The sequence below is a fragment of the Cardiocondyla obscurior genome, linkage group LG03 (assembly GCF_019399895.1).
Source record: "Cardiocondyla obscurior isolate alpha-2009 linkage group LG03, Cobs3.1, whole genome shotgun sequence".
Lineage (NCBI taxonomy): Eukaryota > Metazoa > Arthropoda > Insecta > Hymenoptera > Formicidae > Cardiocondyla > Cardiocondyla obscurior.
The window spans coordinates 5,932,561-5,953,162 of NC_091866.1; the positions used below are offsets into that span (position 1 = coordinate 5,932,561).

Here is a 20,602-nt window from a genome sequence, read left to right on the forward strand (position 1 = left end):
AAATAAACTTCTTTCACACTTATACATGTGCGCCTTTGGATTATTTTCCCTCTCTGAAATACCCTTTCCCAATTACTTTCTTCCAATCACCCTCTTTTAATTACCCTCCCCAAAAAATTTTTCTGCGTTTTATATTCCCTTACTCTATGCAAAAATTAAAAAAAAAAATGAAAGAGGAAAATTTTTTCGCAACCGTCCTCGACTCGAGGTACCCTCAGATCGTGCGATCAGTACATTCTTCGCTTTGGCCGCCGCAGCAGCAACGACTACGACTACGTCTACGACTGCGAATACGACGATGCATTACAACGAAAGAAACTGTTACGAAGTACGTCGAAATGATTGCGGTGATGAAGCCCCATCTCGCGAGAAAAAATCTAACGAGTAAGTTAATTTTCTTATAAAATTAATTACTTTAAATTAATATATTAATATTTACGATTGCGCTTATTTAATTTTCAGCATTTCGCCAAAACGATACGTGACGCGCTTACTCTGCACGCGATACCAGCTGACTCGCACGGGATACAAATATTTAGAGATCGGCGTGAACGTTGGTCCGCGTTGTTTTGTGGAGATCATCATAGGTGATAATCGAAAAGATGAATTAACCATGTCGTTCGACACTTGGAAGGAACTTTGCGAGCATCGATGGACAATTCAGAATAGGCTTCGCGATCGACCGAATCAACCGTACGACTTTGCGAACATAGGTTCGCTCACAGTACGAATTTGCCACATGAACGAAATGAAACTTGTGCGACTCGAATCTATCGACGCACGTATGGCCATGACCGAAGCTACGTTCACGCGAATGCTGGATTTCGATGATTGTGTCTCTTTGACGTTCAACGTACTTACCAAAGCCCTACCGAAGATCGACGACAAATACGAGCGATTTTGCAAAATCGCTTCCACATCGAGGAATCTCACCGAGGCGGTGAGCGCTGTACGCAGCAGCGATTCCTTCAACGAACAACAAATTGTAGATTGCGAACTACTTGCGCTTGTAATAAATGTATAAAAATATGTAATACATTGTATCGCATATTAATAAAATATATGTATATACTTCTGTGGTCGACACGTATTATTTTTTAATTGTTTCTATTCCATCCTTCATTTTATTATAATAGCGAAGAGTGAGTCCGCCTCGTTCGTATGCAACGTACGTATCTGAGTGAGAGCAGTGATGGGAATCGGGACGGAATTTTCGCGCATGCGCGGTAGAAATAACTAAATTGCCAGTAATGTAGTGTCTGGTGTAATTTATGGCGTTACCGCTAAATCTAGTCGCACCGTTAAATCGGTTAAATAAATCCGTCCAATATCGCATATAGCTCATACAAATAAGCAGATTTATCAGTTATATATTTATGCATAATGGATTTTAATGATAAAGAAGCTATTAAAAAACGTAGTATTAGAGGGGCAACCACCGATACATCTTTTCCCTAGTAGTGGCTACTATAATGAGAGTTATTTTTAACGCGAATGCGCGAAAATTCTGTCCCGATTCCCATCACTGAGTGAGAGAGAAATAAGATAAGAAGGAGGAGTGATTAGCCGGGGGTGTGTGTGCAGCATCACTCGCATTCGAATCGTATGAGCGTGTAAAAGAATCGTTGATAAACGATAAGCGGCGCGAACGAGAGCGAGCAAGAGAGAGCGAAAGGCGACGCGAACAAGTGCGAGCGAGAGAGAACGATGGGCGCGCGATACTTTGCGATCTGCCGCTCGCTGCCGCCGACGCCGCGACGCCGCGGCTAAGGCTCGCGCGATCTCTTTAAAATCAATCGTCACTCCTTTGACACTCGCGAGGCCGCATAAAAATACCACCGTGCGATAGCGCGCTTATCAATTTCGAAAAATATCTAATTTTCATTATTTCGATGCTGGTCGCCGCCGCCGCGACGCGGTTCAGCTCGAGCGATTTCTTTGAAAAATCGCGACTTTTTGAAACTCGCGATGCCACATGAAAATTCCGCGGCGCGATGACGCGCTTATTATTAAACAAAAATATTGCATTTCATAGTTTTGATGTTATTGTTATTTTATAAACACTTATGTTAGTTCCGAGAATCGCCGACACAGGGGTGACTCATGGATAACTACCCCCCTCCCCGCGTGACGTCATTACCTCTCGCCGTAGGTCACACGGACACACTAACACATAGTGGTCCAGAAACGGTGTTTATACACCTACTCTCCATTTGCGAGGATAAGTATACTTGAATATGTCGAAAGAAACGGACGCTGATCGGTCGCTCGTGTATCAAACGATCGATGTAATCGTTGCTCTGTAAGCGATCAAGTAAATTCAAGCTGTTGAGAATAATATATTTCAATAAACGGAACAAAGCGCGAGACGAGACGCAGTAGACGCGAGCGCGCGATGTTTGGAACGTCGATTTAAATTCAGGAGAGCTTGATTATTAGCTATTTTAGTGGCAATTTGGATGCGCTGGCCATACATTCAATCTGTTAATTTTTCTATTTATCGAGAATTCAGCCGCTTAAGGGTCAAGTAAGGAGACAGTAACAGCTTCTGGTGGCCGGTCGTGAAGTACGATATCGTATTTTTCATTTTGCGGCCACAGTACAGGTTAAATGTTAATTAATTAATGATATTCGTGATGAGGAGTATTAATTACTGGGTGCTACAGAGCGATTTTTTTAAGATTTACGTCTAAATAAAATTTTTATTAAAAGTGGAGAGAAGTGCTTCTAGTACAGAGCACCGGTGCATTCAGCCGCAAGCAATAATTGATGTAAACGATTTATATATAAAGTGCAGCCATATTGTACGCTCTGCACGCCAGCAACTTAGATAGTTCACCATACACCAAGTAGGCTGTATAGATGGCAGCTCGATTATAACCTAGGTACCGTAGAGACCCTAGATGGCGAGCAGGTCGAGCGACAGTCGTCTGCAGGTAGGGAGCAGACGAATGGAGAAAGGAAGACGAGTCGTCTCGTAGTTAGGAAAGAGGAAACATCGGTCGAGAAAATAAAGAGAGCACCTTTGCACTAAAACTAGTTCTTTATTCTTCTTCCTATAAGACGGCTACATTGATTTATTATAAATTTTTGACGACCTAAATGCAAAACAGGCTTTGTAGCACCCTGTAGAATTACATTGCAAATATATTGAAACCAAAATTACGGGAAAATACATCTTCTTCAAGGCAAGAAATGGAGAATACGGATGGTGCTAAAGAGCAGCTCGTATAAGGATATTTTTGTAGACATATACGTGGTTAGACAAGGGCAGAACAATTATCATTTTGTCTTTGTCTTGATTGAAGCCCATGGCATTCAGTTCAGTGATGACAGATGCTTCAACAACACATAAAAAGTATTTTTTTAAAGATTATTTTAATATTTTTCTATGTAATTATGTATGCATGTAACCCAGGTGTATTATAATAAATGCATTAATGCATGCATTTACAATTAATAATAAATAAAAATTAATATTGTTCTACTGCGACGCTACATAGACTAAAATAATCTAGCAATTTTAAATTGAACATATACACATTTATACACATTTATTTTTTTTATATTATACATATATTATACATGTGACTTTCGCTTCCGAAACGCGGCGTACTGTTGGTATAGTTTGTTAGTGAGAAGTGTGAGTGGAGACAGAGGAAAGTGGAGAGAAATAGGGTAAGAAAGGGGTGGATAGGATTGTGCGGAGGAAGTTAAGTAGAAGGGTTGATTGGAGGGAAGTACGTGGGTAAAAAAGGGTGAGGAGGAAAAAGGGATAAAATAAGAAAGCGGGATTTTGAGGTTAGGAAGTAAATAGGAAAGAAAAAGGTGTGAGTGAGAAGGTAAAAGTGGGTAAAAAGAGCAAGGGGAGGGCGAAAGAGGAGAGGGGGGATAGAATAGAAAGAGGATATAGGGTGGAAGGGCGAAAAGGAGGCAGAAGTGGAGTGAAAGTAAGAAAACTGGCGGAGTAAGAAGGGAGTGACTAGGAAAGGAGAAGGAAAGGGAGCGAGACAAAAGATAATAAGAAAGGTATTGTGTATTCTCTTTCTTTATTTCAATTCGTACAAATACAGTTGTTCGCTCGGAGGCTAATGATAGACTGACTGCTCGTCTTGAATCGTAACTGAGCCGTTCGTTTGTATCGCTCGGGGGACAGGGGGGATGGGTTTTATCTTATATAGAGGTGCGCTGTACTTACTACATATATTAATAAAGAATCGACTACATATATTAATAAAGACTAAAGAAACGCTATATCTAACAATTTCTTCCCTCCTAGTTTAATTTCTTTTTTTTTTTTTTACCCGGGTGTGAATCGCGCCGGAGGGCGACTGGGGCGTGCCGATTTCCTAACCGTATTTGGGGGAGAGAGACGAATATAATTCTTAGGTGTGCTGGCGGAAGGAGAAGAGGAGTCGGAAGAAATGCTAATGTATGATCGGGAGCTCTCCTCTGTGATATTTTTTTGTTGGAGATGCGTGGGTATATCAGTATTGTAAAAATGGGGCCTTCGTGGCTCTGTCGCTTGTTTCTTGTGGTCGGAAAAAACACCTTGTGAAGTAGTAAAACGATTTCGAATTTGGTCAACATGTCGTTTAAAGAACTTGTCCTGGAATTGTATAAGGTAGTGGAGATCTCCGAGACGGGAAGAGATTACGCCCGGTAATCATTTGTCTATTCGGGGGTTTCCGGAGAGGAAGTAAATGCATTGCTTAGGATAAAATTCGCGTAATGTCGGAACGGTTGGAGTTGACAGTTTGTGCGTAACCTTGGCGTGTGTAGTTTCCGGACGAACGAGATCTAGGTTTGTTCGGATGGTTCGATTGAAAAATAGTTGAGATGGTGTTTGTCCCGTGGTTGCATGAGGGGCGATCAGGTATTGTTTCAGAAAGAGGCACAAGTTATGATGTAGAGATGCTGAAGTGGAAGACAAGTTTTTTAAAGCGTCCTTGACTGATTGGACATAGCGTTCTGCTTGACCGTTGGTTGAGGGATGGTACGGTGCCGTTTTTTTTATGATACTTAACTCCGTTTTTCTTAAGAAATACCTGAAATTCGAATGAAGAGAATTGGGGTCCGTTGTCGGTGACAATAGTAACCGGGGATCCATAGGCGGCAAAAATTTCTTCGAGAATAGATGCTGTTGCTTCTGAGGTTGTAGAGTTTGTGATTTTTACTTCAAGCTATTTGCTGTAGGCATCCACGATGATCAGGAGCATTTTACCGGTGACCGGTCCTGCGTAGTCCAAGTGGACTCGTTCCCACGGTCCCTTCGGGTATTCCCAATGATGGGTCCTGATCTGAGGCGGATCGTGCGCGTTTTTAGCACAGTGAACGCATTCTTTTGCTGTTTGTTCGATGTCAGCATCAATTCCGGGCCAAAAAACAAACGAACGTGCTATTCCTTTTATTTTTACAATGCCGAGATGCGCCATGTGCAGTTCTCTTAATATAGACAGACGAAGTGAAGTTGGAATGACGATGCGTTGTTCAAATATAAGGCATCCGTTGCTTAGAGAGTAGAAGGTCTCCGGAGGTTTAAATTCGGGTCAAGTAAGAAGTTGTCCTTTCTCTAAAATTTGTAAAATTTTGCCCAGGCGAGGGTCTCGGCGAGTGTCGCGTGCGATGTCTTCTGCGTTAATGGGTAGTTCTATTTGGTGGAGGACAAAGCTGTCGAAGTCGTCTGCTGATATTGTTTCCTTTTTAACTAGTGATAGTTGATGAAGAGACTGCGTGGTTGGCAGAGATATTCTGGAGCAATAATCGGCATTAGCGTTGGCGCGAGTTGGTTTAAAGAAAACTTCAAAATCGAAATGAGATAGGTAATCCGCGTAATTGGCCATTCGGCTGATGCACAGGGAAGGTAAGGATTGATTTGGTTGCAGAATTTGTGAGAGAGGCTTGTGATTGGTGTACAGAGTGAAGTGTCGGGCATATAGGTAATAGAAGAATTTCTGAACAGCCCACACAATCGCCAGGGCTTTCTTATCTATTTGAGTGTATTTTTGTTCTGTAGGTGTCAAGGTTTGACTTGCAAAGGCGATGGGTCTTTTTTTGTCATTAAGTAATTTATGGGAGAGCACCGCTCCTAGGCCGGTTTTACTGGCGTTGGTAGAAAGGATTAGAGGTCGTTGGGGGTCATATGGCATGAGTACCTGAGGTGAAATTAGAATTTCTTTGATTTCCTCGTACGCCCTGTTGGCGGCTGCAGTCCATTCAAATGGTTTTTTCAGTAGCATGTCTCGCAGCGGACGGTCCCGCGTTGACAGGTCCGGAATGAATACGTTGTAGTATGAGGCTTTTCCGATGAACAACTGAAGCTCTTCTGGGGTTGTAGGTTTAGGCGCGTTTTTAATAGCTTGAATATGCTTGTCTGATTTGTGTATGTTATTGCCGTCTATTTTGTGACCTAGAAATTTGATTGATGAAGAGGCGAAAGTACATTTGCTCTTATTTAGTCGGAGGCCATGCTCCTTAAGTCGCTCTAGGGTGTTATCCAGGACCTGTAGAAGTTCTTCAAAGTTGTTAGCAAATTGAAGGATATCGTCGTAGAAATTTTTAACGTTTGGAAGATTCTTAAGAATCATTTCCATCCGGCGTTGCCATATTGCGGGAATGCTGGCGGTATCGTAAACTGCTCGTGTCGGACGAATCAGTCCGTGTGTAGGAGTATTTAGGGTGAGTACGTGTGCGGCTTTTTCGTCAAGGGTAAGGTGTGAATAAACATCTGTGATATCGAGGTGACAGAAAATTCGGGCATTTTTGAGTTTACTGAATATAAATTCTATTTTTGGAATGGGGTGTTCGTCGATGATAATTTGTGGGTTGACCGTTGGTTTGTAATTTCCCGTTATACGAAGTTGACCGTCTTTTTTCGCGACGACGTGGGTTGTTGAGGCCCATTCCGAGAAGTCTACACGCTTGTAGAAACCAGAGGCAATTTTTTGTTTATTTCCTTCGCATATTTATCTCTGAGAGCTAAGGGTACATCTCTTGCTTTGGCAAAGATGGGTGTGGCGTCTGGTTTGAGATGAAGGGACATTGAAGGTCCGCTCATGGTGCCTAAAATGTTGCTAAAAATCGATTCGTGTTTAGATAATAAACGGCGCAATTGTTTCTCTTGTTTATGTGTGAGGCTGGGTGTTGATGGACTTACGGCATTTATGGTGTCTGGGGAAGAGAACAAACGCTTAAAATCTAGGACATGAGCGAAACTCGTGATCCATTCGCGTCCGAAAAATGAATCAAATTGTCCTTTAACAATAAAAAGATTTAAGGTGTGAGACGTAATGTTAATAGTAACGGGAACTTCGAGACGTTCGATACAGGGAACGCGATGTTCGGTGTAACTGATAAATTGTCTGTTTGTCTTTTTTAACGAGAAGTTTGGTTTGATAGAGCGCAGCGTATCCAGGCTAATGATGCCACACGGAGCCCCGGTGTCAATTTCCATTGAAATTTGTTGACCATAAATCGAAACAGTAATTAGATATTTGCGCGAGGAACGAAGAGAGTTAATGGTATCAAGACAGATAGTGTCTTCGTTCGCGGATTCGGTTTCTAATACGCCACTAGACGCGCGTCTGGTAGAGTTTCCTTAGATCTACAAACCCTAGCTAAGTGTCCTTTTTTACCGCATGTATTACAGATAACGTCACAAAAACGATATCGGCTTTTGAGATGTTGACCACCGCAACCGTTGCATGCTCCCGCTGAGGGGGAATCCTTGGCTCTTTGTTTTGGTAGTGCCCCGTCATCTCGGTTATTAGATCCTCTTGATTGGAATGGATGACGTGAGTTGGTATCGAACTTTGTCCTTGGTGTTCCGTATCCGAGCTTATGAGTTGTTTCCATGGCCGGTTGATCTGATGTTTTCACCACGTTAGTAGTGAGGTGGGTGGCCTCAAGCGTATTGGCGATCTCAAAAGCTTCCATGAATGTCGCAGGCTTTTTTGCTACGATTTCATCACACATTTCTTGCAATTTCAGACCATGCAGAAGCTGTTCTCTCAGCATTCGATTGAGAAAATCCCCGTATTCACAATGTGCCGCTCCTTGACGGAGGCGAAGAGCGAAAGATGCAGTAGTTTCCTCGTCTCGTTGAGACAAAAGGCGGAATTTGATACTCTCCGCGTACTTATTTTTAGCTTGGTCGAAATGTGCAATCAATACTGTGCACAATTCCTCAAAAGAGACGTCTTCCGGTAATCGAGGACTTACGAGAAATTTGAGTGCGTTATTGAGTTCCGCTCCCATGTGAACTCGTGCGTAGTTGGCGAATTGGTCCTCCGAAATTTTACTTAATTCTAGGCTCCAGGAGAAACGTTTAAAATAGTCTTCGGCCGATGTGTCTTTCGCTGATCGGAATTCAGTCATGGAAAAAGGGGGTAGACGACGCACTGCTGGCGTTCCTCCGTTGGTGCCTTCAGCATCATTGCTCATATTAGCGATTGAAGCCTGCAAGGCATTTGCCATCATTGAAGACATTGCCTGCAAGAGTTCTGAAGGAACAGTTGTCTGTTGTTGTTGAGCCATCTCAGTGTCTTCTCCGATCCCATTTCTGACACCACTATTGTGTATTCTCTTTCTTTATTTCAATTCGTACAGATACAGTTGTTCGCTCGGAGGCTAATGATAGACTGACTGCTCGTCTTGAATCGTAACTGAGCCGTTCGTTTGTATCGCTCGGGGGACAGGGGGGATGGGTTTTATCTTATATAGAGGTGCGCTGTACTTACTACATATATTAATAAAGACTAAAAAATCGACTACATATATTAATAAAGACTAAAGAAACGCTATATCTAACAAAAGGGAAGAGTGAGAAAAAGAAGGAAGGAAGCAATGACAGAGGAAAAAGTATAGAACGGATGAACAAAAGACAAGGTGAGAGATAGGGAAAGGAAAACATTGAGATAAAAAGTAAATATGGATAAGAGACAGGAAGAAATATTAAAGGGGGGTAGAGGGAGGAGTGGGAGTATGATAGGGATAGAGGAATTCATGAAAAGGAAAAGGGAGGAAAAAGAAGGGAAGGATGAAAACGAAATAGTGCAAATTAGAAAAGAGATAAAGAAGAGAGCCACAAAAAAAGAAGCAGAAGGCAAAGGAGAGACGGAGGGGAGATACTAAAGATAGTGAGAGAGATGAGAGAGGAGATTAGAAGAGGGATAAAGGAGTTAAAAGAAGATAACAGGGGAATGAAAAAAGATTTGGAGATAATGAGGAGGAAAGAAGAGAAATGGAGGGTAGAGAGAGAAGCATTGATAGGGAAAGTGAACGAATTGGAGAGGAAGATGGAGAAGGGAAAGAGAGAATATGAGGAAGTGAAATATAAGATAAAAAGATTGGAGAGAAAAAATGAAGAGATGGAAAGAGGGAAAAGGAGAAAAAATATAATAGTAAAAGGAGTGAAAAGTACAGAAGATAAGAAGAAAATGGAGGGAGAGATAAAGGAGATAATAAGAAAGTTAGGAGTAGAGATAAAGGTGGAAGAGATAAGGAAGTTAAGGGAAAAAAATGATGAAATAGGAGGGATAATTTTAGTTAAAATGGAGAATGAGATGGAAAAAAAGAAGATGATAAAAAATAGGGAAAAGTTAAAGGGAACAAAGATATGGATTCAAGAAGACAGAACATGGGAGGAAAGAAAAATGGAAAGAGATATAAGGGAGGTAACAAGAAAGGAGAGAGAGAAGGGAAGGAAGGTGTGGATAAGTGGAAAAAAGATTAATATAGACGGGATCTGGTGGTGATGGAACCAACATAAGGAAAACTTGGTCAACGGAAGAGGAGACAGAAGAAAGAAGGAGGAACAGGGGGAAGGAGAGGAGGGAAGGGAGAAAAGGGTGACATAGAGAAAAAGAAGGAGGAGAGATATGAAAAAAGGAAGAGAAGAGGAAATGAGAGAGAAACGGGAGGAGAGGAGGAGGGAGAGGGAGAGAGGGAGGAAGAAGGGGAGGAAGAGAAAAGGGAGGTTTATAAGAGGAGAGATAGGCAAAACGAATGGAGTATAGCATATTGGAATGTGGCGGAATTAAAGAACAAGGATAGAGATTTTTGGGAGAGGTTAAAAGAGTGGGATGTTATGTTCCTATTGGAAACGTGGATGGAGGAAAAGAAATGGAAGAGAATAGAAAGGATGTTACCGAGAGAGTACATATGGAGAAAGCAATGGGCCAGCAGAAAGAACAGAAAAGGGAGAACGAAGGGAGAAATGATAATAGGAATAAAAAAAGAGATAGAAGTATTAAATGAAAGGAGAGGAGAAGGGGAGAGAGAGGGGATTATGGTGGAAAGGATAAAGATTAAGAATAAAATATGGAATCTAGTTGGAGTATACATGAACGAAGAGGAGGATGAAAAATGGGAATGGATAAAGAATTGGATGGAAAAAGGAGAGGAGACAGGGAAAACAATAATCGGGGGAGACTTCAATGCGAGAACGGGGAATGAGGGAGGGAGGATACAAGAAGAGGGGGAGGAGGAGGAGGAAGGAAAAAGAAAATCATTGAATAGGAAAATAAATAAAGAGGGAAGGAAAATGATAGAAATATTGGAGGAAACGGGCTGGTTTATTATGAACGGAGGACTTAAAAGAGACGAAGAAGGGAAATAAACATACGAGGGACCAAGAGGAACATCGGTAATAGACTACGTGCTAGGAAACGAGGAAACATGGGAAGAGATGCAAGGAATGGAAATAGCAGAGAAGATCGACTCGGATCACTTCCCAGTGGTGGTAAAAATAGAAGGAAAAAAAAGGAGGAGAGGGAAAGAGAGGAAAAAAAGGAGAGACAATGAAATAGAGATGGAGCGAGGAAGGGAAGGAAGATTTTAAGGAAAAAGCAAAAGGAATATATAGTGAGGAAGGAGAGATGGTGGAGTGGAAGAGTATGAAGAAAAAAATTAACAAAATACTAGAAAAGGAACAAGACGGATGAGAGAACAAGCAAAGGAGAGGATGGTGGGACGAGGAATGTAGAGAGGAAAAAAGAAAGGTAAGAAAGGCATTAAGAGTATTTTGTCTTGGGCTCGTGGTTTCAATCCGTGCGACGTCCGTCGCTTCGCAGGAGATGGTGGGTGCGAAATAAACTGAAGCCTTTGACTGAATTATAATTATAGTTTATAATTCGACTGAGCCTCTCAAAGATGAGAGATTTGCACGTCGGGATACCCTTGGTCAGCCCGCCGCTGATCAGCCGTCCGGAGGCCGGATCTGTCGCCAATGGTCAAGTCGTGTAGCCCTGAGGCTTTATAAAAACTTGTGCGAAATTTATAATGCGAATGTATGCGCGAATGTGTCTTCGCGGATCCGCCGCGTCGTCTTTATAATTACCCCCCCCGCACGGTCGCTCACTTGTTCGTTTTAAGTGACGTCGTCGCCACGTCACGCGTTCAAAATTTTCCCTTTGTCTCGGCGGTGAGACGTTACCGAAAAGCGGTTATCCTTTTTGTTTATTACGTGTGGAAACTGTTTTTTTAACGCAACACAGCTGACTCATCAGCTTGTTGTGTATTCGTCGTGTTATTATCTTTGTTTGTCTTTAGCATTTAAGTTCGCTTTTTACATTCTACGTTCGCTTGTGGTCAATTTATTTTACAGTTTGAATTATAATTTTATTTAATTTCCGAGATTTATTCGCTTCCCGACATCCCGCCCCCCTTGAAGGATTCGCCTTCAAGAATGTCGCACGCTCGCAATCTCCGGTTCGCATTCGCGTCGGTCAGCTCCGCGCCTCCTCCTCGCTCCGCTGCGGATGCTCGACCTCGTCCGTCTCGAAAGGCAGCACGGCCAATTTCGTGGTGGGCCGCATGATGGTTCCCCTCTTGGATTTTAAGGTGGCTGTGCGCACTTCCCCGTCGGCGCCGGGATGCACCTCCGTCACGCGCCCAAGCAGCCACTGCAGCGGCCCCAGTCCTGGTTGCTGTATGAGCGCCAACTGTCCGACACAAATCGGAGCGCCCTTGGAGGCCCGCCACTTGGTGCGCTGGACAAGAGTATGGAGATATTCCTCGCTCCATCGTTTCCAAAATTGCTAGCGCAATTGTTCCACCCGCTGCCACCTCACCAATCGCCCTTCGGGTATCTGCGTGAGGTCTGAAACAGGGAAGCTAGACAAGGCTGCACCGATCAAAAAATGTCCCGGCGTTAGGCAACTTGTGTCGTTCGCATCGGTGCTCAGAGGCGAAAGCGGTCGCGAGTTAAGAACCGCCTCTATCTCGCATAGAACTGTCTGCAGTTTTTCAAATGTCAAATGCGCCTGCCCGATTACGCGATTTAAATGAGTTTTCGTGGATTTTACCGCCGCCTCCCACAATCCGCCGAAGTGCGGGGCGTGCGGCGGTATGAATCGCCAATCGATTCCCTTCTCACATAAGTAATTGCGCACGGTTGATTGTGCTTGTTCGCTTTTCACAAATTCATGCATTTCCTTTATTGCTCGGTTAGCTCCGACAAACGTCGTGCCGTTATCGAAGTATACGCACGCAGGCCTACCGCATTTCGAAATAAATCGCTTGAACGCCGCTAGGAATGAGTCCGACGTGAGGTCACTCACGATCTCTAAGTGTACGGCGCGGACGGTAAAGCACACGAAGATGGCCAGATACGCCTTCGACAATTTGGCGTTTCGCCTTCTGCCCTCTTTTAACAGTACTGGGCCGGCATAGTCTACTCCCACGTGTGTGAAAGGACGCGATACCGTCACTCGATTTCCTGGCAAATTTGCCATGATTGTTTCAATCATTCTCGGTTTGCATTTGAAGCTGTTGTAACCTGAGCTGCACTTTGAAGAATGCGCTCTGGTTGCAAACCACCCCGGAAATACCTTGCGTTTTCGACATCGGGCAAGGACCTCGGGATTATCGCCCGATGTCGAAATAAGGAAATGAATTTACATTTAACAATTAAAATAAGGCCGCGCGGTTGACGAACCTCTCCGGTCAACCACCGCGACCGAAACTCGCTGAGGTTGCAACTCGGCTGAGTATATGAGCGACGACTCGGAAGCCGTCGCGGGCACTCCTATCAGGAGAAACGTGACGCGTGTCAAGTGTATCAACGAAAAAATAAATAAGTACAAAGCATTGCTAAAGGAAAATCTTTATTAATACTCCACACCCGGCTCCTCTCACGGTGTGATACACGTTCCGGCGAACGGACCCACACCCGCACCGTACCACGGTGTAACAAAGCATGCGACGCATCTTTGCACCACGCCACGCACCACCGAACGCGCCGCGATCGGCCAGAATCGTTGCCGAACAGCCGCGAGCGTCGTTTGCGCTCCGGAATGTAACGTGTTACGATGTTTTATTTCAATTATGCGCGTCGTCAAAATATGCTTTTTCGGTAAAAGTATTGGGTGCCTGGCGTCGTATGGTATCGCCGCATCTCTCAAACGACCTCCCACGCGAATCATTCCTACGTCATCGAGGAATGGAGTCAGCGCGGAGATTTCGCTCCGATTATTTATCGTTTGTTTGTCGCGCAATTGTTTGCGCTCGTCCTTAAATGTCTCGCTTTGCACGCGCTTGATTATAACTCGCAAGGCCGCCTGTATTTCTCCCGGCGAAATGTTAACATCCGTTCGCTCCGAATTATGTGCACGCATAAATCGTCGACAATACGCTATGATGCTGTGACGTCAGAAATTAAAATTTCTACTAAATAAAGTTCCAAAATCCTAGTAAAATCGATTCGACCAATAGCATGAAAGTGAGGATTTTCAACCTGGTCTTTTGGATAGACGGTCCCTCTCTGTAAGAAATAATCTATGGTAGACTTTAAGAATAATAACCAATATGTTAATGATATAACAGAACATACAGCGACATCTTAAAATATTTACGCATAATGTCAATTTAAAAGAACTTGATTACATTAGAATATAATTTTTCCATTTTTATATATATATATATATATATATATATATATATATATATATATATATATTAACAATTCATGAGCCGCTGCGCGACTCATTCTCTTATACCGCCGTATACTCTCGCGCTTTTAAAAAACCTGTTCTATTAAATTGATAAAATGCAAAGCGTTCCGCCAAATAATCATAGATTATTAGGATAAGTATTTTTCCTTTAACTATAAACAAAGAGCCAGCCAAGAAGGCGCCAAAAGCCAAGAGCGCGAACAATAAACAGCCCGAGATATCAGATCCTTGAGTCGCACACGCGGTCCCTAATTGTCTAATTTATGAGATATACAAAATGGAGGCGCCACGCTCTACCTGCTGACATATGATAAACATTATGGCTAACCCGATGTCTCTGGCTGACTATTGAATGCTAAAGGAAAAGAGTTCTATTGTTAAAACTCTAAGAACACGTGGAGTAAGCTAAATTCAATAACTTAATAATTTAACGATTATAGAAATTGGCAATCACTTACTGAATTTTGTAATATTAAATCTGTATCACTTTCGCTTGCACTGCTACCTTTTCTTAGAGTTTACCAAATTTAATACTTTTACTAATACCGAACGATCCTATTTAAAGATATTTTACTTAAATACTAAATTACTTTTAAGAAAAGAGACCACACATGTTACCACATGACAGCACCCAAGTACATATATTCAGCGCCTTCCAAATGGCTAACTGGCAACCATGCTTGTCCGCCGAGCTGCCGTTCCACAGGCGCAGCGTTGCGATAATCATAAGCGCACTAATAACTATTGTTAAAATTACTTGTCGCAATTATATCTCGTCCATTGTAAATGCACGTACATATGAGCGCATATATCTTTTTCTTTTTTGCAAAATTGAATTTAAGAATATTAACGTGTCTACTCTTATATGTACCTGCATAATTTTTATAAATAATTATTCTAATTCACCCGCAAGATTTATCTGTGACTCTGAATGCTTAAAACTTAAATCGCGTGGGAATGAACTTTCACACGGCATTAGATCAGTCGCCAATTCTAGGAACGCATAGTTTATCGATATCTAACAATAACATTCAGAGCTACAGGTTTCAATCGCACCGCTATCAGCGCTAGGGGGACCGAAACCCCCCAAATTAATAAACAGTACATGTACGAAGAATTCCATACTCTTTCTCCGCCGCTAGCCGCGTCATACCAAAAATCTAAGACGCAAAAGGTCCCCTTTCCTGTTGTCTAAGGCAAGGGATGCTAGATCTATATAAGCGGGCCCGCGGCCCGAGCGAGCGTTCAGTCTTTTTCCAAATTTTGTAATAATCGAACTGTGCGAACCTTGGAAGCCACCCGAGGGTTACAAAGACGCTTCCAGTCTACAGCTGTAAACGAAATCACGCTGCGTGGACCATCCGAGCCAACCTACCTTTGTAAAGGCGCTGCGTATATTCACCAATAAAACTAAAGTAAGTTGATTTAAATCTTGAAACAATTAGCCTCATTTCCAACCCTGACCCTTTTAGTAATAAGAGAAATCAATGTAACTAGTTATTGGTACATCTACAAGCCCTTGGAGCTTAAAGAAAATGTTCAAAGCTTAAAATTAATATTGGCCGCTAAGTCGTTCTTCTCTTCCTCCTCTGTATTGAACCATACCTTTATTCCTGAATAAATTATCAAATTGATTGCTCAAAAGTGCAGATTTGTTTTTCCGCTGCGAAGCTTGCATTACGACCTGAGGGTTGTCTGCAGTACTCGCCATCTTAATTAATAAATCTTAACTTTTCGCAAATCAAGCCTTTCCTATTTCAACCATTAATTGCTCAATAGTGCAGGTTCGATTTTCGCTGCGAAATGTGCATTACGACCTGAGGGTCGTCTGCAATACTCGCCATCTTAAATACGAATCCTGGCATTTCGCAATTTAATTTCTTTCCTCTCACAATCGTCTCTATCTTACTGTACCACGATTCCCCTTTCTCCTTAAAATTGTCCGCAAGCATGTGCATAATCGAAACGCAGATGCACAATTGCATTACGATCTGAAGAATTGTCTGCAAATACGTGCAACTCAACCTCGATTTGCATACTTCTGCATTACAATTTTCCCTTCTCTCCAATTGTCTGCGAGTAATGTGCTTAATTGATATTTTGACGCATAGCCGCACCACGATCTGAACGGTCGTCTGCGATCCATGCAATTCAAAAACAATAGGCATACCTTCCGCATCACAATTTCCCTTCTTATTTCATAAAATCATTTGCCTAATAGAGCAAGCTCGATGAAAATCGTCTGCATTTACGCATTATGATTCTAGATGGTATAGAAGAAAAAGTATAGAGGCGGGAAGAAAAGGCGCGAAAGGGCGGAGATCTATCGGCGTTTGAGGGATCTCATCGCCGCAGAAAAAGCAGCCGCCAACCAACCTCCGAGTTCTCTCCTTCTTAGTTCGTTCGGGGCACCCGAAAAAACCGCCCCGAAAGACCCGCAGCCTGGGCCATCTAAGCCCAGAGGCCCCAGAATACTCAGTATTCAGAAGGGCCACTTCATTACCATTCATCGTCCTCCACAAGTAGTAGAAACAATAGACCTTACCACTTCGGATACCGAAGTGGAAGTCTTGGGCGAAAACCCCCCTAATAAAACCATCGACCGATTATTTAACAATATTATTAATAATTGTACTTCGAAAGAAAAATAAATGTTAAGATAAAAGGGATTTATTCTTTTAACTTCCCATGATAAGGCAGAAACGGCTCTTGCCATCCCGGGGTATAATCGGTGTATGCAGATTGCCCCTTAAACTAAAGAAGAGCAACTCCAACCTAGACCTTAGGATACCTAGAGTGGAGAAATAAATATCGACGCTCTGGTCCTTTTCAGTATTTCCCCTAGAAATCCCTAAATCCATAAGCCGAGATGTCACAATGCGAAGTATTTTATTCAAATTGGAAACTCGCTCAAGCAAGCCGCGTATTACTTCCCCGTCCACCGCCGTCGTCACGAGTATTATTTTCCGCTGCTCTGGTAGTTCCGCCGCCGAAACGCCGCAATCGAACTGCGGCCACCGATCCGCCGCCGAAAGCAGGAACGCCGGACCGTTCCACCACAAAGTCGAGTCGCGCAGCTCGTCCACGCTCGCTCCACGAGATAAGATGTCCGCAGGATTTTCCGCGGACGGAACATGTCGCCACACTCCGTGCCCCGCCGCACGCTGAATTTCGCCCACCCGGTTGGCGATGAACGCCTTCCATTTGCGCGACGGCGAGGCGATCCACTGGAGCGCGACCGTAGAGTCCGACCATAAAATCATTTTCGACGGACTCGTCGTGAATGCCGCGCCAAGTTTTTCTATTAATTGAGCTAATAATAGAGCCGCGGTTAGCTCCAGACGCGGCAACGACACGGCTCTCACGGGTGCGACTCGCGACTTCGAAATCAACAGCGACACTCGAACCTGCCCGCACGACGTGGCCGTTCGGACGTACACGCACGCCCCATACGCGCGCTCGCTCGCGTTGCAAAACCCATGCAATTGCATCGTTCGGGCATTCAGTGCCCACCCATCTGGGGACCCGCATCGTTCTCAAATCGCGAAGTTGTTCCCTGAACAACGTCCACCGCAGATAAAGATCCTGCGGTAATGATTGTTCCCAATCGATCTTCGCCATCCACGTTTCCTGCATTATCATTTTTGCTCGGACGGTCAACGGGCCCAGTATTCCCAGTGGATCGAATACGCTCGCGATTTCCGCCAGCATCGTTCGTTTCGTCACGCGTTTCCCTCGCGGTGCGTCTAATGACTCTATTTCAAACTCGTCATTTTTCGGATTCCAACGCAGGCCGAGTATTTTCTCGTTGTTTTCCCCAGTCAAAGAATTTAAATTGTCACCGACATCTCCGCTATCCGGAATTAATCTTACGTCGTTAGCCAGTGTTATATCCCGAGCCCTTAGCAACAGAAACTCGGGAATAATGCCGGAATGTCGCACGCGCGCGACCGTTTAGCTTGATCGGCAGAATACCGCCGATCAAGGTAACCCGGCATTTCCGGCCAGGACGCAAAGTCCGAGGACAGTCGCGGTTGCCACCCGCGATTCCGCTGATTGCTATGAATTTTGGCATAGCAACAGTAGGAGATATATAGGGGCAGCCGCGGCCCGGACAGTCAGTCGCAATTAAGAATCGTGCTGAGAAATTGTAATCCAGTGAATAGCGTGAAGTGGCCATCTGTAATCCGCAAGACAAAGGAAATAAAAAAAATAAACCAATATAATAAAAAGACGACTTTATTCTTTCGAGATTACACCAGTCTCTCCGGAAAACGGACCCCACGGCACCTTCACGGTGCAACAACTGGTGGCAACGGTGGGATCCGCCCTCCGGAGTCAAGTCGCTCTTTTTTCACCGCTTACTGGGCGTCCGATTGATAGTGCGGGACCTCTGCAACAAACAAATAAAAATTCATGAGAACTCATTCATGAATGAGAAGATAGAAGAATACCAGAAGCAAAAGAGAGCCGGACGTGAAACCTGAGCATCCCCTGACCAGCGTAACTACGAAGCAGCAGCCACGCAGAGAAGCAGCCACGCAGAAAAGCAGCCACGCAGATAAGCAGCCAACCAGACCGAATACGAGATAGAGAAGCGTACGAGCAGCCAAGCTGAAAACATCGCGACTCATCAGCTACCAAGCAGCATGCTGTTACCGGCGCTATTGTGAGTTAGTTATATATATGCATGCAAGGCGAAAAGCGAAGAAAATTATATGTACCGCGGCGAATTCCTTTTACATTGTCACACGTCGCGCCTATCTTGGTTGAACGGCATTACCGAGCCCGAAAACCTACAACCGATCTTTAAAAGAATTCCGTATAGATCGACGAATCAAACGCGAAGTTTTATCCGCGAAATAACGGTAGACGACGAAATCTTGGACCGCGACAGCGCAATATACAAATTTACAAACGGAATCTCCCTCCCTGTACCCATGTATTCCGGCAACGCGAGTTTCGTGAATTACCGAGAAGTTGAGGAACCCGGTAATCAAAGTCGCCGATCGTCAATAGGATCGATAGTGAGCGAAATATTTGCGCCCAAAGACCAGCGATTCGTATTCATGATGACCGATAACGGCGAAAGGAACGAGCCCTCGCTTACAGGCGGGGAAGACGTGAGAGCGCGAACCTCACAATGCGAAAACTCCATCGGCAACACGGAACCCAGCGCGAACACAAATATAACAGCCACAGTACCGACACTCTTCACCGATATCGCGACAAGGCGGCACGACGCGCGACGACGCGATGCTGACGATACTCGACGCGATATCGCTTACCGCAACACGAGTAGAAAGGTTGGAAAATGAATACCTCGCGCAAAGATACGGCAGCAGGCTCAACAGAACGGCGGACTCTTTGCAGCACCTCGTGCCACCCCCGCGACGGCCCCAAAGAGATGTACGACATTCTCTTAACAACCCGCGGCAATATTTAACGCTGCAAAACGCAATCGGCTTTATACCCACGTTTGATGGGAACGAAAACAACGTGAAAAAGTTTGTCAAAGCATGCGAGTATGCAGCGCGAAAAGTAGACCCGGAAGACGTGGACGAATTACTGGCGGCTATACTTTATACAAAACTCACGGGACGAGCACTCTCGCGATTCGAATCAAAACAAATCTTAAATTTCGCGCAATTTATACGCGAAATCGAAGAAGGCTACGTACAGCGACGAGGTACAGCACATCTCCAGCTAGAATTCAATCAGCTACGTCAGCGCACAGGGGAAAGCGCGCAAACGTATGGAACCCGAGCCGACACGTTAGTAACCGAGCTATACAACGCGTTGAGCGAAGACTCCAACTACTCGGCGGACGAAAAACGCGGAATATGGAACTCGCTTCAGAAGCAAGTACTAAACAATTATCAGACGGGTCTGTTGCCGCATTTACAAACAATCGTCTGGTCGCGGAACTACAGGACGTTACAAGAAGCGGTAGCAGGAGCGGCAGCGGAAGAGAGACAGCGTAGCGCACCCGTACGCACATACAACGAGCGAGCGTACATCGAGCGAAACTTTCCGCGCACCCCGGCAAACCGCCTCCCCCGTGCCAACATGCAATAGATGCGGGAGACAGGGGCACCCGGGATTTTTGTGCCGCACCGGCAAATACGCGGCCAGGTACGGCTTGCCCAGGGCCGAAAATATACCGCGGGTTAGCACCACGGACAAGTTCTGCAACTATTGCAATAAGCCGTATCATACGCGCGAAGAATGTCGTAGATTAAAAAGGGACAGCGAGACACCGCAAGAAGCACGACGCGATAACCGAGTTCCCCCGCGAACACCCCGACGCACGACCACGGTGCATTCAACCTTACCGGAAGAGAGAGCAAGAGCGCCAACGAGACAACCGACACACGACGACACGCGCGGAGATAACGAAGCACGCCGTTACGAGACACGGCCCGCGCGGGATTATCAGGTGTCACACATCTCGGACGACAACAAGAATCGTCACTTGGATCTAGTCACTCTGCCCGTATTACAAGCCACGGGCGGGAAGATGACGTTCTTGCTGGACACCGGTGCAGCTATCACCCTCGTTAAGGTGGGGAAACTGAAGGGCGATACACCGATTTACACTGAATCGATGGCCCTAACTGGCGTGACCGGACATAAGACGCAAACGATAG

At 44.5% G+C, this 20,602-nt stretch overlaps 1 protein-coding gene across 1 annotated transcript; it reads right to left on the reverse strand.

Annotated features, from left to right (window-relative positions):
- Positions 1–7,560: 7,560 nt before the first annotated feature.
- LOC139101256 (uncharacterized) lies at positions 7,561–8,952 on the reverse strand. The gene has a single exon (XM_070654293.1). It carries the CDS (start codon positions 8,533–8,535, stop codon positions 7,561–7,563), a length of 975 nt encoding a protein of 324 aa, XP_070510394.1. The 5' UTR covers positions 8,536–8,952.
- Positions 8,953–20,602: the final 11,650 nt, after the last annotated feature.

Coding starts and splice junctions, on each gene's coding strand:
- LOC139101256 (XM_070654293.1), bottom strand. CDS start 8,535: ATGGCTCAACAACAACAGACAACTGTTCCTTCAGAACTCTTGCAGGCA.